Source organism: Urocampus carinirostris, chromosome 16 (assembly GCF_059441175.1).
Source record: "Urocampus carinirostris isolate Australia breed hairy pipefish chromosome 16, RoL_Ucar_1.0, whole genome shotgun sequence".
Classification (NCBI taxonomy): domain Eukaryota; kingdom Metazoa; phylum Chordata; class Actinopteri; order Syngnathiformes; family Syngnathidae; genus Urocampus; species Urocampus carinirostris.
In genome coordinates, this window is record NC_142364.1 from 1,650,671 (window position 1) to 1,672,580 (window position 21,910).

The 21,910-nt window shown below is 42.0% G+C and overlaps 1 protein-coding gene and 1 non-coding gene across 2 annotated transcripts; one reads left to right on the top strand and one right to left on the bottom strand.

The window, feature by feature from the left end:
* Window positions 1-785: 785 nt before the first annotated feature.
* On the bottom strand, window positions 786-10,580 carry pus1 (pseudouridine synthase 1). Its single transcript, XM_088355743.1, has 7 exons — window positions 10,231-10,580; window positions 9,962-10,167; window positions 7,749-7,886; window positions 6,294-6,396; window positions 3,704-4,012; window positions 1,950-2,341; window positions 786-972 (listed from the first exon to the last, which is right to left on the bottom strand). The coding sequence occupies exons 1-7, from the start codon at window positions 10,277-10,279 to the stop codon at window positions 940-942; spliced, it is 1,230 nt and encodes a 409-aa protein (XP_088211869.1). The 5' UTR covers window positions 10,280-10,580; the 3' UTR covers window positions 786-939.
* Window positions 10,581-13,925: 3,345 nt separating this feature from the next.
* On the top strand, window positions 13,926-13,998 carry trnaa-agc (transfer RNA alanine (anticodon AGC)). Its single transcript has one exon. It is a non-coding gene; the product is annotated as a tRNA-Ala (tRNA).
* The last annotated feature ends 7,912 nt before the right edge of the window (window positions 13,999-21,910 follow it).

The window sequence follows — 21,910 nt, forward strand, 5'->3', positions numbered from 1 at the left end:
TCGACGCCGAGAGAAAAACAAGCAGCACTTATAAATCATTTGTGTATCTAAACAATACGCGTGGAATTATTTGGAAATAAATAGTTCCCCATGTGGGAATTTGGTCATAAGTAACTTAAATTTTCAATTTCAGGAAGTTCTTCCCATTACAATTTACCACTGGGGAAACACTATCTTCATTTTTTTGTATGGCTCAGAAAAAAACATCATTAATACATAATCTTTGTACTAATACACATTTCATAGTGTCCTGTTTGGGTGCAACATGCACCTGTCTTCTTGGGCGCAACCCAAGGGGGGCAAAGACGCTTCGCAAGACAATGCCATATAAACTAATGCCAGAAGCCGTTAATCAGGAGGAAAGAAGAAATGCAATGGCAAAGCCACAAGAGAGCATTGTCGGCATCATTTTAAGCAGACTTGCTGAGAAACTTGGCAACAATTTCAAGCATTTAAAAAGCAATGTGCAATCTTTGAAACCCGCAACATTTAAAATTTAAGCATTTTCAAAGATTTCAAGCACATGTACGGTACAGGTTGCGATGAGGAGACTTGCGTTTTCATGAACCACGGTCTCTCGTGGCCAAAACGGCTAATGGCCTCAAACGCATTAGCGCACTGTAATGTGGAAATAAAAGGCAGTGAAAGGGAAGCCTGGCCTGAACATAATGGTTTCATTTTCGGCCTGACCTGGTCCAAAATTTGGCTCAGGCTTAAGCTTTTACCTTTAAATCATACTGGTTTAAAAAACAATGGAATCCAAGCATCAATTGGCAAAGGTGTCATACCTTGAAAAAGGGCCTTTTATTCATTTGGTATACAGTAATAATACAAAGTATAAACAAGGCCCCTAACTAATAAAAAAAGTTCAATACAAATGTCAAATGTATTGGAATTCCTCTGTGAGTTTTTAAATGAAGTCTTCTGTTTTTTTTTTTTTCAATCAAAATCATTTGGAACATCAGCGTCCTCCTGGAAAAAAAAACAAAGCAAGTTATACTGTATTTTCGACACTATAAGGCACACCGGATTATAAGGCACACCCTCCAAAATAGTCTTAGGTATTTCGTGATTCACCGGTCAGCACGCCCAGGGGAGGCAAAATTCGATGGAACTCCCTTAAGAAATAATTTAAGAAAATAAATCTGCCCCCGTGTGGAAAAGCCTGTCTCTTGTCAATGTTTCCCTAAATTAAGAAAACGAGCACGTATTGTTAGGAGGATAAAGTTTGTGTTTGGTTGATGGAGTCATAACTCATCCGAACGATTTGGTAAACGCTAAATTTATAATATAGTTTAATTCCTAACAATACCAAGTTTTAATTTCTGGCACAGCGATAATGAGATGCAACCCAAGGCCTTTTTACCTGTGGTCTAGATAGATAGATACTTTATTTATCCCCAGAGGGAAATTCACATTTCCAGCAGCATCCCTTCGCTGAGAACAATACAATAATAAAGTAAAAAGAATACAATATACAAATACCCAATGTGACGTGGTAATACCCACTGTAGCGTGTTATATAGAGTATCTAGATAGTGCTACACAGAATACACATTGCAATAAAATACGGTAATATGCAATGTAGGGGGTGTGGTTTAATGTGGGCCTTTACTCCGCCGGGTGGAGTTAAAGAGCCTCATGGCATGAGGAAGAAAAGATCTCTATATCCGTAGTGGTCTAGCGGATAGGATCGGGCACTCTCCCCGCCGCGATCCGGGTTGGATCCCTGTCGCATCCGATGCAATCGCATGGGTCTAACAGATAGGATTCGGTAATTTTGACACCGCCATCAGGTTCCATCCCCGTTTTTATGCAGGTCTGGTCAGCGATAGAATTGATCGACCGGTCAACGGATTCTAAAAATCGTTTTCTACTTTCTGGCCAATTCGGGTTTCGGGGTGCGCCCGATAGTCCGGAAAATACGGTAACGGAGATTCGCGGCGTACCTTTTTCCGCTCTTTATGATTCTGCGTTTCGGTAGCCGTACCCCGGAAGTCGTGAACGGGCAGCGTGGCCATCCAGCCGCGCATGGAGCCCTCCTGACACTCGGTTTCCACGATGGTGGGGTAAAGGTGAGCCTCCTTGAAGGCCCGGATGGCTTCTTCCTGGGCGTCCCACTCCAGACGCTCGTGCAGCCCGTCCCCCCCGAAACGTTTGTTATAGCGGTCGAAGTGGACCCTCTCCAGGACCAAACCCAGTCCCGGGGCTTTGGGCACGTCCAGTTTTTCCGGCCGCCAGCTCAGCTCCATGACGTCTTCTTGGGCGTATCCCTTCACCACGGCGATCACCAGGCCGATCATCTTGCGGATTTGGTGCATCATGAAGCTCTGGCCCCTCACTTGAAAACAATCAGAATGGTCTTTATTGTCATTGATATCGACATTGTGCGCGACGAGATGAGACGCGGCACTCCGGGGGGAAACGTGTCATATCGAGACTTTGTGGAGAAAAGAATTAAAAGGCTATCAGGATGAATAGGACAAAAAAAAAAAAAGAATAAAAAAAATCGTGTGTCTAGAAAAACTGGCCTCAGTTACAATGAATGAATTAAAACTTTATTCGAACATTAAAATAAAAACAGAAAAAAAACCAATAACTCAACAGCAAAATAATGTGACATAATCGGTTCGAAAAGGGGTGGTCAGAAGCAGATGCTTATGTTCCTTAACCCTTCATCTTCCCTATTAAATACGCCAATGATATAACAACAATAGTAATAATATTAATAATAACAGTTATGACACAACAACAGCAACAATAACACAAAGTTCACCATAGTTCGAGACGCACTAGTCCCAATCTCTCGCATCACTCATACCCCATTTTCTTCATCTCTGTATTCCGCCAGCAATGTTTTTTTGTATTTAAATTTGAACAAGTGAATAGTTGGACATTGTTTGAACTAATCTTGAAAATTGTTTTAAAATTGGACTCCGCACACAGACACACACATACCTTTCCTGGGGGTTCTCACCTTTGGGATTATGAATAGACGACAGCCCCTTAAATTATAATTTCCCTCTTTCGAGTGAAGAATTAATGGATGTTTTCTGGCACTATGTTTTTGTTGACCTTAAATAGGAGTTGTGCAGTGAAAAATTGGACTAAATCATCCAATTTTAATAATAATAATGCAAAGAAGAATAGTGCATTGTAACAATTGTGCAATGAAAATAAGTGCAATAACATTTAGCAGCAGCCGTTTAATATATATATAAAATTCAAAAGGAATATATAATTAATTTCTTCTTCCTCACAATTTCGTGCAATCCATTCAATACGTGGACTGTGCAAACAGGGGGGAAAACACTGGACCGCTTGTACAGTAACATAAAACATGCGTACAGAGCTTCCCCTCCTTCCCCACCTAGCTGGATCTGACCATCTCTGTCTGTCCCTCATACACCCCCCCTCCGGAGAAACACAAAGCCTGCAACAAGGACAATACAAACATCTTCTTTGCTCTCTTCTTTCCTCACTGTAAAATGTGACACTGGAGCGCTACGTCCAATTTCGTTGTCACAATATGTTCAACCCATTTTGCAACAATGACAATAATGGTCTGTTCTATTCTATTCTATTCAAAATGCATTAACTCTGATAAAAATTGGAAGATCCCAATTAAATACATAGAGAGATTTTATGCAAAACTAAAACAAACATGTACAATTTCCTGCCATATTTAAGAATGAGCGACTACCTTTGATGAGGGCGAATTGGTTGTCTTTCCGGATGAAAGGCTCCCCGCAAGACATCTCGGTGATGTAACGTCGGGCGCTGGGGTCGTCGGGCGTCTTCTGGGAGGTGAAGTTGTGGAAGTTGTGAGTTCCTTTGTAGCGCGAAAAAAGGAGGTTGACTTTCTGGAGGGTTTCCGGCTCCAGGCGGAAGGATTCCGGGCTGTCGGCGTCCCGGTCTTTGTGGGAGAAAGCCACGGTCGGGAGAAGGTAAGAGTACGTGCGGGCGTCGCAGTTGTTTTTGGAATTGAAGCCTTGAGTCACTCGTTTCAGACCTGCCCGGGACAAAAATCGCTGTTATCCGAGAGACACCAGATAGTCTTTATTGTCATTGACATAAAACGCCGATGACGTTTTCTTTGAAGCCTCAGTGTATAGTGTTGGCAAAGGGATTTCAAATTTACATTGAATGTTTGGAACAGTTTAAAATCAAATATACACAAACACACACACAAAAAGGATGGACGAAAATGAATGCTCTACACCAGGGGTGTCAAACTCAATTATACAGATGGCCAGAACTCCAAACACACCTTTGGTCGCGGAAATATTTATTGAATACACTTTCCTTTTTAAAAATAAATAAATAAATAAGAATTTAAAACAGTCAGGAATATTATACCAGAATAAACAAACTTAAACCTTAAATGAATTAAGAATCATTGCTCTCCATAAAAATATCTCCTGTCAAAACTATAAAAATGAAAATATGAAAAAAATCAATAAAATGTGTGCTTTTCACTTTGGGAATCTTCGTATTCTTCTTGAACTCTTCAACTTTCTGTATCTTTTCCCTGGATTCAAGGTTTTTCAGCTTACTCTAAAGTTTTGTCTTGTAGTGCCGTTTTACATAAAATTCCTTAAGGGAGGCCACAAAATCTCCACAAATAAGACACATGGGTTTACCGGCAATGTCAGTTAACATCATTTTCTCGGCCATTGTGGTTTTTAGTATCCGAGTATAATTTGTAAGTCATCAGGGTTTCATGGACCCGGGCCATTATAGTAGATGGATATAAAAGGATTTCACGGGCCGGATAGATCTGTACGCCGGGCCGGATGTGGCCCGTGAGTTTGACACCTGTGCTCTAGCCAGTGCTTTTAAAGCATTCTTCTGAACAAATGATGCAATTTGTTAAGTGATTATTAATATCAGAAGTTGGGAAAAGATTACTTTTTTTTCCATTTTATATACTTTAGCTCATGGGGCAATAGCACACAATTGCATCCATTTTCTGCAACGCTTCTCCTCAGTGGGGTCGCGGGGGTGCTGGAGCCCATCCCAGCTATCTTCGGGCAGTGGGGAGGGGACACCCTCAACGGCTTGCCAGCCAGTCACAGAGACAGACAAGTCACTCGCTCCTAGGGACAATTTGGTTAGGCCAATCAACCTGAGATGCATGTTTTTGGAATGTGGGAGGAAACCAGAGTGCCTGGAGGAAACCCACGCAAACACGGGGAGAACCTGCAAACTTGCATTGTAAGTATTATTTTTGTGCATGGTAAACATGTCTTGGCTAAGAAATCAGTGTCTCATTCGAGAATTTTTTATGGTAGCGTTGAAAAGATTTTGAAATCATAAGTGTTTTCCAAAAAATTGCACACCAGAGATGGCACTTATGCACCATAAATGACGAAGGAACAATCAACAGTGTCAATTAAAAAATGAGCATTGCTTGATTGTTCTTTTTCCGATTTTCTGAGATTTAACAGAAAATGCTTTTTTTTGTATTTCGATATAAACCGGGGGGCAGCACGGCGGCGCAGTGGCTAGCGCATGTGCGGCACAGTTCATGTCTTTGGAACCTCCTGTGTGGGTTCAAATCCAGCTCCAGACTTCCTGTGCGGAGTTTGTATGTTCTCCCCGTGCTTGCGTGGGTTTCCTCCTGGCACTCCGGTTTCCTCCCACATTCCAAAAACATGCATTTCAGGTGAATTGGCCGGTCTAAATTGTCCCTAGGTGTGAATGAGCGAGTGAGTTGTCTGTCCCCGTGTGCCCTGCGATTGGCAGGCAACCAGTTCAGGGTGTCCCCTGCCCACTGCCCGATGGTTGCTGGGATGGGCTCCAGCACCCCCGCGACCCTACTGAGGATAAGCGGTGTAGCTAATGACATGAGATGAGAGGAGATATAAACCGGCAGGGTCAATTCCACAGGATTCCTAGCACTTGGTAGCATCGGTAAGACACATGTTGCACGTTTCGTCAAGATGCTGTTGAAATGAATCAACGAGCTGTCGATCTTAATTAAATCGCGCACAAACACGCGAAATAGACTGACCAAAAAGCCGACAACAAAAAAAAAACTGAATATGGCCACGCTCTCCGTTTCCTCGTTCAAATTAAGAAGAGGTAGAGGAAGAGAAATGACCAAGTTGGAAGAAAATCAGAAGATATTCTAACATAGAGCAGAAATGCTGATTGAAAATGACCACAGGGTATAATTATCATATCTTTTTTTTGGGCCGTTGTCGATTACATAACAATCGTCCTGCTACTTATCGTGGATCATTTTTCATCATACTGCAGATTCAAATGAAAATATGGACATCACTCACCGAGGATTCTAATTTGAGGCGGCAGATGCTGGTTGATTTTTTCAACGATATCTTCAATCATCCTCAGTTTGAGTGACACCACTTGGCCCGCTGCTGACACACCCTAAAAGACATGAAGTCATTAGATTTGTTAAAGCGACAGTGTGTAATACTTCATCAAGTCTTTACAGTCGGGAGACAACAAAAGACTGAGTGAGCTGGATACATCCGGAGCAGCTGTAGAGTCCCAATACCTGGGTTGGTCAGAGCTGGTGTAATCGGTTATCTTTGGCAGCTAGTCGGATAGGCTGCTAAAAATGTCAGAAAAATATCGCAATTCGATGAGCATTGGGATCCTAAATCGAAGGATTCAACCAAGGGAGGTGAGAGACGCTGAAGCAGCCAACATTAAGAATAGTGCCTAGCGGAAATTCAGAAATCAAATCAAAATGTATTTGTAAAGCAGTTTTCAACTAAAACATTGGCACTCAAAATGCTGAATAAAAACATTCAGTGTAAAATGAGATCATAAATTCAAAGACACACAAACATTGTTTAAAATAGAATAAAATCATACTGACAAAATTAAAAAAATAAACACAAAAAATGGCTAGGCACAGACTAACAATCAAAAGAAAGGGTCCTGTGGGAGGCTCATCCACATAGCCAGCAGACGAATGGCTAACACGAGTGGCTAGAGAATGCAACAGTGAACGAAAGAGGATGCCAGAAACATTGGATTGGGCGACAAGAATTTAAATGATTACCGGGGCCATGCTAGCTTAGTCGTAAGATGACTGCCAAACATGTTAGCTTCTTCACAGGGAGTTTCACCGTGTGTCGTATAATTACAACTTTCTAAAGTGAACTTTGAGAGACTTCTACTTTCCCTTTGAATTTGAATCAATTTTTTCTAATCAAGTGAATTAAGTATTCTTACACTATATACAGTAATGCACACTTGGGCTTTAAATGGACATTGTGTATCATTTAGTGCTTCCTAAAAATAATAAAAATGCATCATTAAATTTAAGAAAGAAAACACATCAACGTTGATTTGAATAGTAAGCACAAATAATTGAGGTATGATACAAATGTGGGGTTTTTAAATAATCCTAGATCAATAAATTTATATTTTATTTTACATACCAGCAGGCCCACCCAGAGTTGGGTGACAATATTGTCGGTCATCTTACAGCTAAGGATACGCCCAGAAATTTGGGGAAAAACTGGGCAAACATTAGGAGAGAGTGCAGTTTAGTCACTTTGGGTGTGTCGTTTGTATTCTTACTTGTGCTTTGTTGCACTACACAATAGGGACACCAGGGGGACCAATATTACAGAGTGTCCCTTTGAGGCAATTCATTGACATCAACGTAAAGAAGGGAAGTCGGCAAAAGGACCGCCGCGCAAACCAAGGCAAGTCATTCGAGTGTCCGGCATGTTCCGGAGACGTCCTTATTTGTTAAACCCTACCTTGTCCGTCCTGGCGCATCTCTGGAAAGACATCTTCTTCATTTCCTCGCCGTGGTTTTCAGGAATGCAGCCCGATTGGATGAGCGCCGCGACCAGTTCGTCTTCGATGGTCCTGAACTCGGGTTTTCCGGGATTTCTCTGCAGGAGATGAAGGAGCATTTTTCTTTAAACACTGTTTTGATTTGATCATTTTCCATAAAGAAATAACATAAAAACGCACCACAAATAAATAAAAAACAGACATGCAGTAGAGCAGTTAGACATCATTTCTATCTATCCATCTACCTTGGTCATATCCCTCAAGAGGGGTGACCGACAACAAGACAGACACATACAATAAAGAAAATAAAAAAGGGAAAAATATAGCAAAAAACACACAAACATTTTTGGACCCAAATGCCCAAACAAGTTAAACACCTCGGCACCCAAGTCAATCATGCTTTCGTCCCTCCAGATAACACGGGACACCAGAAAACGTGTCACTCGGGTCAGGGTGACACAACACACTCTTCTGTTCAACAGCAGGACTCGCTGGTTTACCCCTGCCGCATCATAGAGGCAGCCTGTCCGCCCCTTAGAACGCGTCCAAAAATCACACTATCCTTTTACAACACCTCTCCACTCATTCCTATCACCAACAATCCCTAAAGTGGAGGGAGTGAGGGGACTGGGGATCCTCTCCTCTCTATCTCTACTCCCTAAGATACAGCAAGGCAAAGAAAGGGGGGCGGGAGACCGAAAGGTCTCGCAAACCCTAGTTATAGGGTCACTAAATGTGAGAGGATGTGGAAGTAAAGCGACTGATTGGAAGAAAGAAGAGATCGGAAGGATGATGACTAAAAGGAAGGTTGATGTGTTAGCCTTGGGTTAAACAAAGCGAGCACAATACCAACATAAAATTTGTATTCCTTTCACGTCCGTCCAATTCATGATCAGATACACAAAAGAGTTGTTTCCCTCGTCGTGCTTTTCTGGCCTTTTTGATTAGTTATTTAAATATATTTCTTTCAGGATGAATTTGTTTTCTCCATTCTCGAACATTCGTCTCAAGTACGAGAATGTTACTGTATTTATTCCTGCGTGTTACACAGGAATAAATACAGTACTCCCGTCCATGTGAACTACACCGATTTCAATTCAAACGCACTGCCTCAAATGCCCAATTCACGATGGGAAATGTCACAAAACCCCACTCCCCACCTCAAAACATTTTCTCCTCAGATCTATTGGATTTACGTGGGACACCTTGTGATACTTCAAAACTGTGAATTTCTCCTAAAAGGCTAAATACTTTCGGGTTTACGGAGTCATCCCAATCAGTCGCATTCGACCCGTTTAATCCCTTGAAGATAGTAGGGTCCATAAGATATATTAGCTTTTGAAAAAAATTGGATATTTAGTATAAACTCAAAATACAAAGCTATCGTCAAGAAACCGCAATGGTAACAGGTGCACAGGCGAATGTTGGAAACTGCTTTTAAGAACAGGAAGTTTTTAACTCTGAATCCCTAGAAAGCTGTTGATTTGACTGATAACACTAAAACTGTGCCAACGATTGCAAATCCTGTAGTTGCGGTATCCTGTTGACCATTACAACACCTCAGAAAAAGCTTTATAGTGTCATTTCACACACATTGCAACGATTATCTGATCATAGACTTGTCTCAATCCAAACAGGTGTCCAGAATATACACCAAAAAAAGCTTCTCCAGAAGCACTCAAACTATAGCCTGGGATTGTTTCCACCATTCTCCTCACCCGAAATGAAAACCACCGTACTTTTTGACTTGCAATGATTTTATTTCGGCAGCACAGTGGTTAGCACCTCCTGTGTGGAGTTCTCATGTTCTCCCCGTGCTTGCCTTGGGCACTCCGTTTTCCTCCCACATTCCAAAAACATGCATGTCAGGTTAACTGGCCGGTCCAAATTGTCCCAAGATGGGAATGAGGGAGCGAATTGTCTGTCCCTGTGTGTCCTGCGACTGGCTGGCAAGCAGTTCAGGGTGTCCCCTGCCCACTGATTGCTGGGATGGGCTCCAGCACCGTCGCGACCATACTGAGGATAAGCGGTGCAGATAATGGATGGATGGATTTAATTCCAAAAGCTATGGCGTCCATTATCGGTGTTTTATGGCTAGACGACCCGGAAGCTTTTACTGGAAGATCAAGTAAACAAGACATCTGCTCGTGTTGCTTTATAGATTGTACTCCACCTGCATGCCGTAGTAGCCTTTTCCACAGTACGCCATAAGGAGGACGACTTTCTTTTTAGGAAGTCGCTTTTCCTCCTCAGTGTTACCTCCCTCTTCACATTTGACTTTCTTTGCATCGTGAAGGACTTCGTTTTCCTCCCTGGCTCTTTTCAAGTGATTGTCGGGCGATCCTTCGCTCATCGTGGAGAGGAATTGAAAACAACCTCCTGGAATGCCAGAATTTGCTCATTTCATTTTTAGTCAAGTATTTCACGTGTAATAAATCTTACCTCTTGTTGCGGTGATTCGTCTACTTTGCAGAAATATAGTCTGCAGCATGTCACCTCGAAATACTTTTAGGTTATTGTCATATTGAGTGACGAGCCGAGCTAACGTGGGCTAGCCAAAAAAATACGTCAACAAAAAAACGAGTTTGGAACGTAATGAAAGTACTGCATAGAAGAGCGTCACTTTTTGTCTAACAACCGTGTTATTGTTTCTCTTCTTTGTCTTATAAACTGTTTGAATTGTATGAATTCAATGTTTTTACTATGGCTGCCATTCAGCCACATGGAAAGAATCAACTTTGACCCTGAATAAAAGCATCGCGGGATTTGCTTTATCGCGAGACTCGGCGTTGGAGAAACCTGTTGACAAAAAAAGAGAAAAAGAAACATATTTACTATAACAAATCATGAATTTTGAGCGTCTATCAACCAAGATTTGGATGTTTTTAATACTAAAACATTTGAAAATATTCTTTTGATTGTAAATATCGCGGGATTTCTTTTATCACGCGACTTGGCGTTTGGGAAAATCTCATCTCATCTCATTAGCTGCACCGCTTATCCTCAGTAGGGTCGCGGGGGTGCTGGAGCCCATCCCAGCCATCTCCGGGCAGTGGGCAGGGGACACCCTGAACTGCTTGCCAGCCAGTTGCAGGACACACAGGGACAGACAACTCACTCGCTCATTTACACCTAGGGACAATTTGGACCAGCCAATTCACCTGAAATGCATGTTTTTAAAATGTGGGAGGAAACCGGAGTGCCCGGAGGAAACCTACGCAAGCACGGGGAGAACATACAAACTCCGCACAGGAAGTCTGGAGCTGGATTTGAACCCACGCAGGAGGTTCCCATGACATGAACTGTGCCGCACATGCGCTAGCCACTGCGCCGCAACCCTTCGACTTTTGCTGTATTTATTTTCCTAGGATGAAAATGTAAAAAACCTAAATATAACAAAAGAAACACTACAAGAATAAAACTACAGTCATTTTAAAAAAGACTACAGAAATACTACAAACAGCACAGTAACACTGTAAATACTGCCAAATAAATATTACAACAGAAATAATGTATCAAGAAATACAAAAATAAAATACAGTAACACTGCAAATATACAGATATGCTACCAAAATGTGACTGCGGATATTAAACAAAAATACTTGAAATCATAGAACGACAATGTGACCACAAAACTTAATATCCAAAGTGGAGCTAGGAATAAAAGTGACTGAACCATTTCAAGGCAGTGGAGTATTATCCATGCTGTGTTGTTCATTTTTTTGTTTTTATCTGTCTTGAAGATTCAGATCTACTTTATTGTCATTCTTGTACATGTGTATACAGAACGAAATGTCGATACATCTGACCCGCACAGTTTTCTTAAATGTACAGATATAAATAAATGTTGTACTGAGAGTATTGAAGTACTGATAATATGCTAAATAATTTATAGCTATGTATAGTATTATACAGTAGTGCAAAGAGTGCAAGAGGAGCAGCTAACCGTAATGCTACCATGCTTGTTACGTCCATGTACCATGTTATAAGTTTACAAAATGCAGAGTAATACAGTCATGTATATAAAAATAGATAGAAATGTACTCGTACAAGAGTTTTTAGACAATGCTCCATAAAAACGTTCAATGTCATAATCAGGGTTGGGTAGGGTTACTTGAACTGGATTACTTTCAATGACTTTTGGATGACTCCAATACCAAATATGCTCAGAAAAGACAAAAAAAAACTAAATAGGAATCAAATGAATCCATTTTGTGCAGGCGTGGAGAGTAACGGAACACATGGAACGGCAAAAAGCTGTTTGGATGTATTTTCATTTTGTTTCCGTCGCATTTGATGTTCGTTTTGCCGGAGATCAAAGCCAGGAGAGAAAGCTTACCACGTGTTGTGAGTCATCATTTGATTCCTATTTAGTAACTATTCCAAAAGTCATTGAAAGTAATCCAGTTAAAGTAACTCTACCCAACCCTGGTCATAATAAGGAAATCCAATCACACAAAACCCCAAACACAATGGTTAAAAAACTCGTAAATACATTCTAAATAACAACAATGGCAAAACAGCTTTTTTTTAGTACATGAGTAGTATGCCGTTGTAATCCGTTATTACTCCGGTAAATAAACACGATTTGGATGTATTGTCCACATTTTGAGGTTAAATGTAAACATGCGCGTGTAGTAAAGTGTTCAGGCCGTTAGAGGGCAGTCGAAGCCTGTAATATCTGACTTGGGTCCTTTGTCACCTGGACTCAAGTCTCAAACGGAAAAATTGTTTTCGAAATTGGAGAGAAAGAGAGAACAGACAAAAAACAAACTAAAAATTTTAAACCTGTAGGAGAAGTATTTGAGAGGCTACAACATACCTCATCTAAATAAACTAAACGCGTTTATGTTATTCTCGAAATCAACCCTTGGTTATGTGCTATCATGCAAAATCTCTGAAATCAGTTGGATTTGACTCTTTTTTGCAATATTGGATTTCATTTATAAACAAATAAAAAAAATACAATGTATATGCAAATTGCTCTGCTAATATATACAATCAGCTATAAAAAATAAATAAATGCAAGGAGATAACACCTTAATAAACGAGTCCATAAATTGTGCAAGCAAATGTAATGGATAACAGATAAAAGATGTTAAAGCTTAAGCAATCATAATATGTTCTTAGTAAATGAGATCATAGATAAGGAAAGAGGAAAAACTTAGCTCAATTTTAGGAGATGTTTGTAGAAAATGTCAGGGATTTTACCTCTTTTCTGATCGGTTCTATTTTCTTTCTCTCTGTTTGCTCTTTTTTTCTCCCATTTTCTCCTCCTATTTTCCCCCCTCCCTCTCATTTTCTTTTTTATTCATTGTCTTTCCGTGTCCCTCTTTCTTTCACACTCTCTCCACTTTCTTCCATTCTTTCCCTCTCCCTCTCTCACTTTTGTCTTGTCTTTCTTTTTCTCACTCTCCCTTTTGCTTATTTGCCTCTCTCCCCTTCTCTCTCTCTTTTGTTCTCACTTTCTCCTTTTTATCTTTTACTTTCTCTTTCTGATCCACTTGTTTCTCTCTCTCTCTCTCTCTCTCTCTCTCATTCTCTCTCACACGCACACACTTTCTCTCTCTTTCCCCATTCCTCCTTCTCTCTCCCTCCCGCTCTCTCTCAGGTAAAAATCGAGTGCGACGTTAAACTCGTTTCGATGTGAAAGGTTAACATATATGTGTTCCGTCATAGAATATTCTCACCATTTTTTTTCCGTGAGAAATAAAAATTACGATGTACATTTTAAATAAAAATCCTGCTCGTAATTCAAATATTGTTCGGCCCCTGCCAACGTTGTGACACTCTACTTTTAGGGACAACAAGATAATAATATTAAAAACAGAAAGTGGCAATCTTTGACCGAATGGGAAATCGAATTCGATCGTCGGAGCGGTTTATCGACACACAATCACTTCCTGTAGTTACGCTTCAAAATAAAATATCCGTAGACTAAATGACACATAATCAGTTCCTGTCGACACAACAAAATAAAATAGCCGTAGACTAAAATGATAGTTGATATTTAAAAAAAAAGACACTCTTCATTTATCAAAATAGTATAAGAAGATAGTCGAACGTGTAATACGGCAGAGTTGACAAAAATCCGGATATGAGAGTTTATAAAATCAGCTTCCACGCTAACTCGTATCGGGGGATTAGCTCAAATGGTAGAGCGCTCGCTTAGCATGCGAGAGGTAGCGGGATCGATGCCCGCATCCTCCAAATAATTTTTTCATTCTTATTTAACTTTGTCATTTTAAAAGTGGTCAGTAACACTCAATAAATCAAGGGTGTCCAACTGGTTTTAGCCGGGGGCCACAAATGCAATCAAAAATCTCACGGGGGCCGGAATAGTAAGTTTAAGAGAAAGAGAAAGGGAAAAAAGGAGAGAAAAAAAGGAAGGGAAAGAGGGAGCGATCAACAGATAGGGAGAACAAGGGAGACAGAGTAACACTGAGAGAAAAAGAGAGAGCAGAATAGAGATATGAATGGAGAAGAAGGGGGAAATGAATATAGAGAGAAAAAGAAAGTGAAAAAAGAGAAAGATAAAAAGAATAAGAGAAGTGAAACGACAGAAAGAAAGAGTCAGCAGGAGAAAAAGAGACAAAGTGAGACGACAGAGAGAGAGAGAGAGAGAGAGAGAGAGAGAGGTTAAAAAAGGGAAAGAAAGAGGGTGAGAAAGAAAGAGAAAAATAAAAAGAAAGAAAATTAAAGTGTAAATTAGAGAGAGAAAATAAAAAGAGCGCAAGACAGAGAAAAAGAAAGAGTGAGAGAGTGAGAGAGAAATAGAGAAAAGAGAAAAAGAGAGAGAAATAAATAAAAAAGAAGTGAGTCCGAGAAAAATGGAGAAATACGACCACACTTGTTTTGCAAGCGTTAACTGGCTCGGGTGACATCCGGTGGAAATATTTCAAGCTACAGCTCATTTTCCTCTTGCGCTTCTTTCACTGTTGTCTTGCGGGCCGGATTCAACCCGCGGGCCGCTCGTTTCACACCGGTGCAAAAAAAATCATATTTCGTCGAGAAAAGTGATGGCGCCACAAAATCTCGCATAACCTTCCTCCACCGCTAGATGTCAGACTCCATTTTCCCCGGGAACTTCTCACCAACGAGGCCTTGATGAAATCCTCATCAAGTCTTCCTTTTTTTTCTTCTCGGTGTCCTTTCCTCCATCTGCTCCCTCTCTTCCCTCTGCGACCATTTCCTAAAAGCTCGTTCGGACTTGTTTGTTTGGCCGCCATTAAAAGCCGGCGCCTTACGAGGCCGAGCGGACCCAAACGCAGGGCGCGCTTTGCATCTTTTAATGACTGTTTGCTTGCATAATGGATGTTCTATTTCATTTTATTACATTTGAAAAAGGCCTCGGGGTGAGGCTAACCTTTTTGGGTCCCCCCCCCCCCCGACTCTCTTTGCAGTCATTTCCTGGCTTCGGTTGACCTTTGGAGCCGACACCAGTTGATTTCCTGTAAAGCGCACGCCATCGTGATGGCTCTACTGAGTAGAGCAGGGGTGTCAAACGGGCGGCTCGTGGGCCCGGATAAGCCCCCTAAAGGATTAAATCCGGCCCGCGAGACAACACTCAGAGAAGTGCTAGAGAAAAACAAGCTGCAGGTTGAACTATGTCAACTTGATGTTGCCAAAGCCAGGTGCTTCTCACAAAGACACTGTACTTGTATTTCTTTCTCTCTCTCTTTTCCACCCCTTTTCGCCCACTCTGTCTCTTTCTCTTTCACTCCCTGTGTCTCTCTCTCTCTCTTTTCCACCACTTTTCTCTCATTCTCTATCTCTTTCACTCTCTGTGTCTCTCGTTTTCTCTTCCTTTGTTGCTCTTTGTCTCTTTCTCTCTGCGTCTTTTTAACTTATTTTGTTCTAACTTCTTTTTTCATTTTTCTTTCTTTTCTCTTTCTCACTTCCTACCCTTCGCGCTTTCTTTTCTCTTTTCTCTCCTTCTGTATTTCTATTTCTCTTTGGATTTCTTTCTTCCTCTCTCTTTCTTTACACTTTTCTCACGACTTCTCTTTTTAATCAATTTTGTTTCTCTCTCTTTCTCTCTCTCTGTCTCCCTCTCTCTCCTCACTCTTTTCCACCCCTTTTCTCCCACCCTCTGTCTCTTTTTCTGTCATTCTCTGTGTCTCTCTTTTTCTCTTCCTTTGTTGCTCTTTGTCTCTTTCTCTCTCTCCATCTTTTTAACTTCTTTTGCTCTAACTCCTTTTCTCTTTCTCTCTTCCTACCCTTCAAGCTTTCTTTTCTCTTTTCTCTCCTTCTGTCTTTCTATTTCTCTTTGGATTACTTTCTTCCTCTCCTTTTCTTTCCCCTTCTCTCACGACTTCTCTTTTTATCTCTTTTGTTTCTTACGCTCTCTCCCTCTCTCTCTTTCTTTGTCCCGCCCTCTCTCCTTTTCCCTTCCTCTTTCTCCTATTTCTTTCTCTTTGTCTTTCTCTTGAATCTACTCTCCCGGCCCCTGAGAGAATGTTTGTTCTATGGTGTGGCCCCCGAGTTCAAATGAGTTTGACACCCCTGGTGTAGAGATTCTATTTTGGTGTTAAAAAACCCAAAAAGCAAGTCATTGTTCGGTATCTCCGCATTCTTCCGGTAATGGGCCGAGTAACATTCATCCATATCAGTAGGGGGCAGCAGATGACTGGATCTGTTTTCCATTTCTATCCACTGAATTTTCTGCACTTTAAGACATTCCTTCGAAAAGAAGTCTTATCACATATAGGGGGCCCTAGACTGTAAGGCACATTCTTTTTCTTCTTTTCTTGCCTATTTTTCTTCTTATTTTGATCTTTTCTTGACCTTTTTCCCCTTTCAGTTCCCCCTTTTCTGTTTTTTTTGTGGCATTATATTATCCATTTAAATGTCATCTTTTCCCTTTACTTCTTCTTTTATTGCATTTTTCCATATTTTTTAATGGTAAAATAATATTGAATGGTTTTTGTTCTTTTTTCCCTTTTCTTGCATTTGTCTCTTCTCTTCTTTCTTTTCATTTTTCTTGTTTCTTTCTTTTTCTTCTTTTCCTAGTTTTCTTTCCCTTTTCCTTGCTTTTTTATTCGGTTTTTACTTCATTTTAAAGGTAATTAGGTGCAGTCGGATCACTTTTGGGCAGCACGTCGGCGCAGTGGTTAGCACGTGTGCGGCACAGTTCTAAGGTCTTGGGAACCTCCTGCGTGGGTTCAAATCCAGCTCCAGACTTCCTGTGCGGAGTTTGCATGTTCTCTCCGTGCTTGCGTGGGTTTCCTCCGGGCACTCTGGTTTCCTCTCACATTTCAGGTGGATCGGCCAGTCCAAATTGTCCCTAGGTGGGAATGAGCGAGCGAGTTGTCTGTCCCTGTGTGCCCTCTGATTGGCTGGCAACCAGTCCAGGGTGTCCCCTGCCCACTGCCCCATAGTTGCTGGGATGGGCTCCAGCACCCCCGTGACCCTACTGAGGATAAGCGGTGCAGCTCATGAGATGGATCACTTTCAGTTTCAGTAGTTTGTATCCTTCTTCATGGTTTTGAGCACTGGATTTTGGTTGCACGACCCAAAAGAGCAGCATCTCCTGGTCAAATCATGCACACTGTCCCTTTAACATTCATGCTGAGGGCTGCAATTGGCCCCCTGGTTTAATCATTCAGTGACGTTGACGGACTGACAAAGCAAGAGTGAGAGCACTGAGCTTAAAAAGACGGAAAGCCAATCTGTTAATGAGCAACTCAATTCTAAATCTTTTTTTTGCTATTGTCTTCCTTTTTTGCATTCCTTTCTCCTCTTTTTGGAATCTTTTCCTTTTTTCACGTCTTGTTTTTTTTGGGGAGAACCGAAAGCGTCAATAAATCCTTTAAACGTGACCCTGGCGGCCGGCAATAAGGGCGAGAACGGATCCGGGACGGGAAAAGGAAAGAACGGCAGGACGTGCTGACAAAGTGCGCGGAGTTTGAAAGTTTCCGGGCAGCGGTAAACTTTGCATTAGTGCTGAACTGGGCTTCGCTTTGCCGAATTCTCCGTTGCCGCCGTGATGAATGGGGCGAGAGTTGTGCGGATGTTGCATTATGGGAAATCGCAATATGAGGATAATGAGGCTGTGAATTATAGAGGTGGACTTTTTTCCCGGGGTCCTTTTGAATACCGACGCATCTTAATTTCAAAGTCGTTTCACTTCTCTTATTCTTTTTATCTTTCTCTTTTTCTTTCTTTCTTTTTTTCTTTATTTCTCAAGTATTATATCTCAATTCTGCTCTGGTTTTCCCTCACTGTTACTCTTTCTCCCTATCTGTTTATCGCTCTCTCTTTCCCTCCCCCTCTTTCTCTCTCTTTTTCTCCCTTTCTCTTTCGCTTAAATTTACCAGTCCGGGCCCCGTGAGATTTTTTTTATAGCATTTGTGGCCCCCAGCTAAAACCAGTTTGACACCCCTGCTCTAGAGTCTCAAACTCTCTTCTTTTACATTTTTTTCTCCCTCTCTTTCTCCTGTTCACTCTCTTTTTCTCTCTTTTCTCTATTTCTCTCTCACTCTCCAACTCTTTCGTTTTCTATTTCCTCTCTCTGTAACTTATGCTGTAATTGTCTTTCTTTCTATTTTTCTCTTTCCTTCTCACGCTCTTTTTCTCACTTTTTTTTATCCCTCTCTCACCTCACTTTGTCTCTATTTCCCCTGCTCACTCTTTTACTCTTTCTTTCTCGGTCGTTTCACTTTTTCTTTTTCTTTCTCTCTTCATTTCTTTCTTCTTTTCTTTATTTCTCAAGTATTATATCTCAATTCTGCTCGGGTTTTCTCTCACTGTTACTCTTAGTCCCTATCTGTTTATCGCTCTCTTTTCCTCCCCCCCTTTCTCTCTCTTTTTCTCCCTTTCTCTTAAACGTACTAATCCGGCCCCCGTGAGATTTTTTGATAGCATTTGTGGCCCCCAGCTAAAACCAGTTGGACACCCCCCGCTTACCAAAGCCGCATCATCTCTTTTAAATTGTCAAGCCGAATCAAGACGCGCGTATAAATCATCGGACCTTTCTCCTAATTCACGCCATCGCAGTTTATTGTCGCAAACCGACATCATTGACAGTCCTTGAAAAGTTGCTCTCGGGTACACGGTAGCCTATACGCGTACAGCGTACACGCGCATACTCCTCGGCAGCTTCGGCTCTGAGACAAAGATGTCTTTATTTACCCGTGATGTCTGCGTGAGCTCCTGTGGCACCTTGTTAAAAAGAGAAAAAAAAAGAAAAAAGAAAAAAAGTGTCCCTGAAGCAGGTAGAGGGAAACATGGCAGTCACTCACATCAAATAGAAAATAAAAGAAAGGTTGAAGGAGGTCATGAAGGATAAGCGACAATCACAAATGATTATCAGGCCGCGAGGGCCCGCAAGGCCTTCTCTTCTGGCTTAAAAGATCTTGAGTACTTTTGAAATGAAATGATCTGCATTTATTTCACGCTTTTCAAGTCAATGACTTCCCAAAGCGCTTTACAATGTGCTCCACATTTCCCAATAGCGGCCTTGTATTGCAACCATGTAAGACGCTAACCTGCTTATTGGGGGTATTAGGGGTTCAGTGTCTTACCCGAGGACACTTCGACATGTAACACGGACGAGCCGGGATTCGAACTGGGATCCCTTGATCCCGAGACGAGCGCTCTACCTCCTGAGCTACTGCCGCCCTAAAATTCCAGATAGTCTGTCCTTTAATCCCAAATGTGTGCTTTTATATTTATTTCTGTAACATTTTTGTGGTATCTAATATTAGACATTTTTGTAATATTTTTTCGTATTACTGTAGTGGTATTTTTGTAGTATTTCTGTCTGTCATGATTACTGATGCGGGGGACCTGAGTCTGCTTTGTTGGCGCCAACAGCCGCAAACGCCGATTGGCTGCCTCCTCTATTTTAAACCCCCGCCTTCCTGTCAGCATTTGTTGGATCGTGTGCAAACCTACGCTACACGCTAGGAAAACTTTTGTGACTCCTGACTATCCTACTTTGTTGTTCTGTCTAATTTCCGTTGCAGACCTCTTTTCTGGACCCGTTTCTGTTTTGCTCCCCCATCCTGGCCATCGACCGGTTTCCTGCTATCTGCTACCAGTGACCGACGATCATCGGGTGGTGAATGCAAGCGCCGCTCTTTTTCTCAATAAAACGGAGTAAAACGAACGCTATTGGGTCCCGTCTCCGTTCCTGGTCTGTGACAGTTTTGAGCATTTCCTTGCCCGCATGTTGGTTTAAGATCAGGGGACGGTGTCATTGCAATCCTGTGCATTCCTTTGAGAAATCTTGTGATCAAGAATGTCACAAATAAAACTGACTTGCTTGACAGTTCATATATTCCATGTCAAACAGGAACATCTTGTTTTCCCCATCGTTTGCGAATAAATATATTGTGTTTAGAAAAGATCTTGTTTGATATTATATTATATGGAGGGTAGGTTACTCATCCATCCATCCATTATCTGCACCGCTTATCCTCAGTAGGGTCGCGGGGGTGCCAAGCAAGCACGGGGAGAACATGCAAACTCCACACAGGAATGTTCGATCTCATGACCTCAGAACTCTGCCGCACACGCGCTAACCACTGCGCCGCCGTGCTTCCCTAGGTTACTCGTGTAGTCTAAAAAGCAAAAAATTTGGAGTTGACATCCTTTTAGTGTTCCAGCTTGCCTCACCACTCAGTCCGGATCCGTCTCCAGTGCTCAACTGACTCCGATGCCCTGATGTCGTGCCGACAGACCGGTCTCATCGATGATTCCGGCGCAATGAAAAATCAAACGCGTTGTAAGAATCGTCCAATGAGACGGTGACGTTCAACAAGAACAAATCCTCGAATCGGTGGCAAGCGATATATTTTCACACTTTTGCAGGCTTGTTTAGGGTGGTGATGGCCCAGGGGAGGAACTGTCTCTGAGCCTGTTACTTCCTGTTTTAAGGGACCCGTAGCTGCTTCAAATAGAAATAAATGGAGTTCAGGCCAGGGGCCTCTAACGTGCTGCTCGACACTATAGAATGAAAATAGCTCACCGGCGCTGGGTCATTGTGATTTTCTATTTTTAGTGGTTGACTTCACTCTATTCGATGTTTTAATAATGAACCCGGTAATAACATGAAAAGACCTAAAAAATTATATTCGAGTATTAGTCCCCATTTATAAGCAATTCTTCAAGAGAGTGGAATGGGAATCTATTCATTCAATCATTCGTCATCTGCACCGCTTATCCTCAGTAGGGTCGCGGGGGTGCTGGAGCCCATCCCAGCTATCTTCGGGCAGTGGGCAGGGGACACCCTCAACCGGTCGCAGGGCACACAGGGACAGACAACCCGCTCGCTCATTCACACCTAGGGACAATTTGGACCGGCCAATTCACCTGACGTGCTCGGAGGAAACCCACGCAGGCACGGGGAGAACACGCAAACTCCACACAGGAGGTTCGATCTCATGACCTCGGAACTGTGACGCACACGCGTTAACCACTGCGCCACCGTGCTGCCCGGAATGGGAATCTATTCGTGTATTAAAGACATGTATCTTTACATCTTTGTATTGATTTGTTTTACAGGAACTTCAACAAACTCAATTCCAATTTTTGGGTTTTCTGAAGGAAATGTGTATTTTTTTAGTTAGCTATCTGGCTTTTTAGCTTTCTATCTCACTTTTTGGATGTCTTTTGATTCTTTTAGCGAGCTAACTCGCTCCCTTTTCATTTTTAACCAATTTTAACGATCAAGCTACATTTTTAGCTTTTTAGCAAGCCACCTAGCTATGTGGCTATTTTAGAAATTCATGATCAAAGTGGGGGCAGAACGGTGGAGCAGTGGTTAGCGCGTGTGCAGCACAGTTCTGACGTCATGAGATCAAACCTCCTGTGTGGAGTTTGCATGTTCTCCCCGTGCTTGTGTGGGTTTCTTCCAGGCACTTCGGTTTCTTCCCACATTCCAGGTAATTGGCCGGTCCAAATTGTCCCTAGGTGTGAATGAGTGAGTGAGTTGTCTCTCTCTGTGATTGGCTGGCAAGCAGTTGAGGGTGTCCCCTGCCCACTGCCCGAAGACAGCTGGGATGGGCTCCAGCACCCCCGTGACCCTACTGTGGATAAGCGGTGCAGATAATGGATGGATGGATAATCAAAGTGGGTGCTCATTGCGCTAATAAGTCATAACAAGTATCTGGGCGCT

Coding starts and splice junctions, on each gene's coding strand:
- pus1 (XM_088355743.1), bottom strand. CDS start 10,279: ATGCTGCAGACTATATTTCTGCAAAGTAGACGAATCACCGCAACAAGA. Junction 4,013..6,293: donor GCCTCAAATTAGAATCCTCG/GTGAGTGATGTC, acceptor TGTCCCGGGCAG/GTCTGAAACGAGTGACTCAA. Junction 2,342..3,703: donor CCAATTCGCCCTCATCAAAG/GTAGTCGCTCAT, acceptor ATTGTTTTCAAG/TGAGGGGCCAGAGCTTCATG.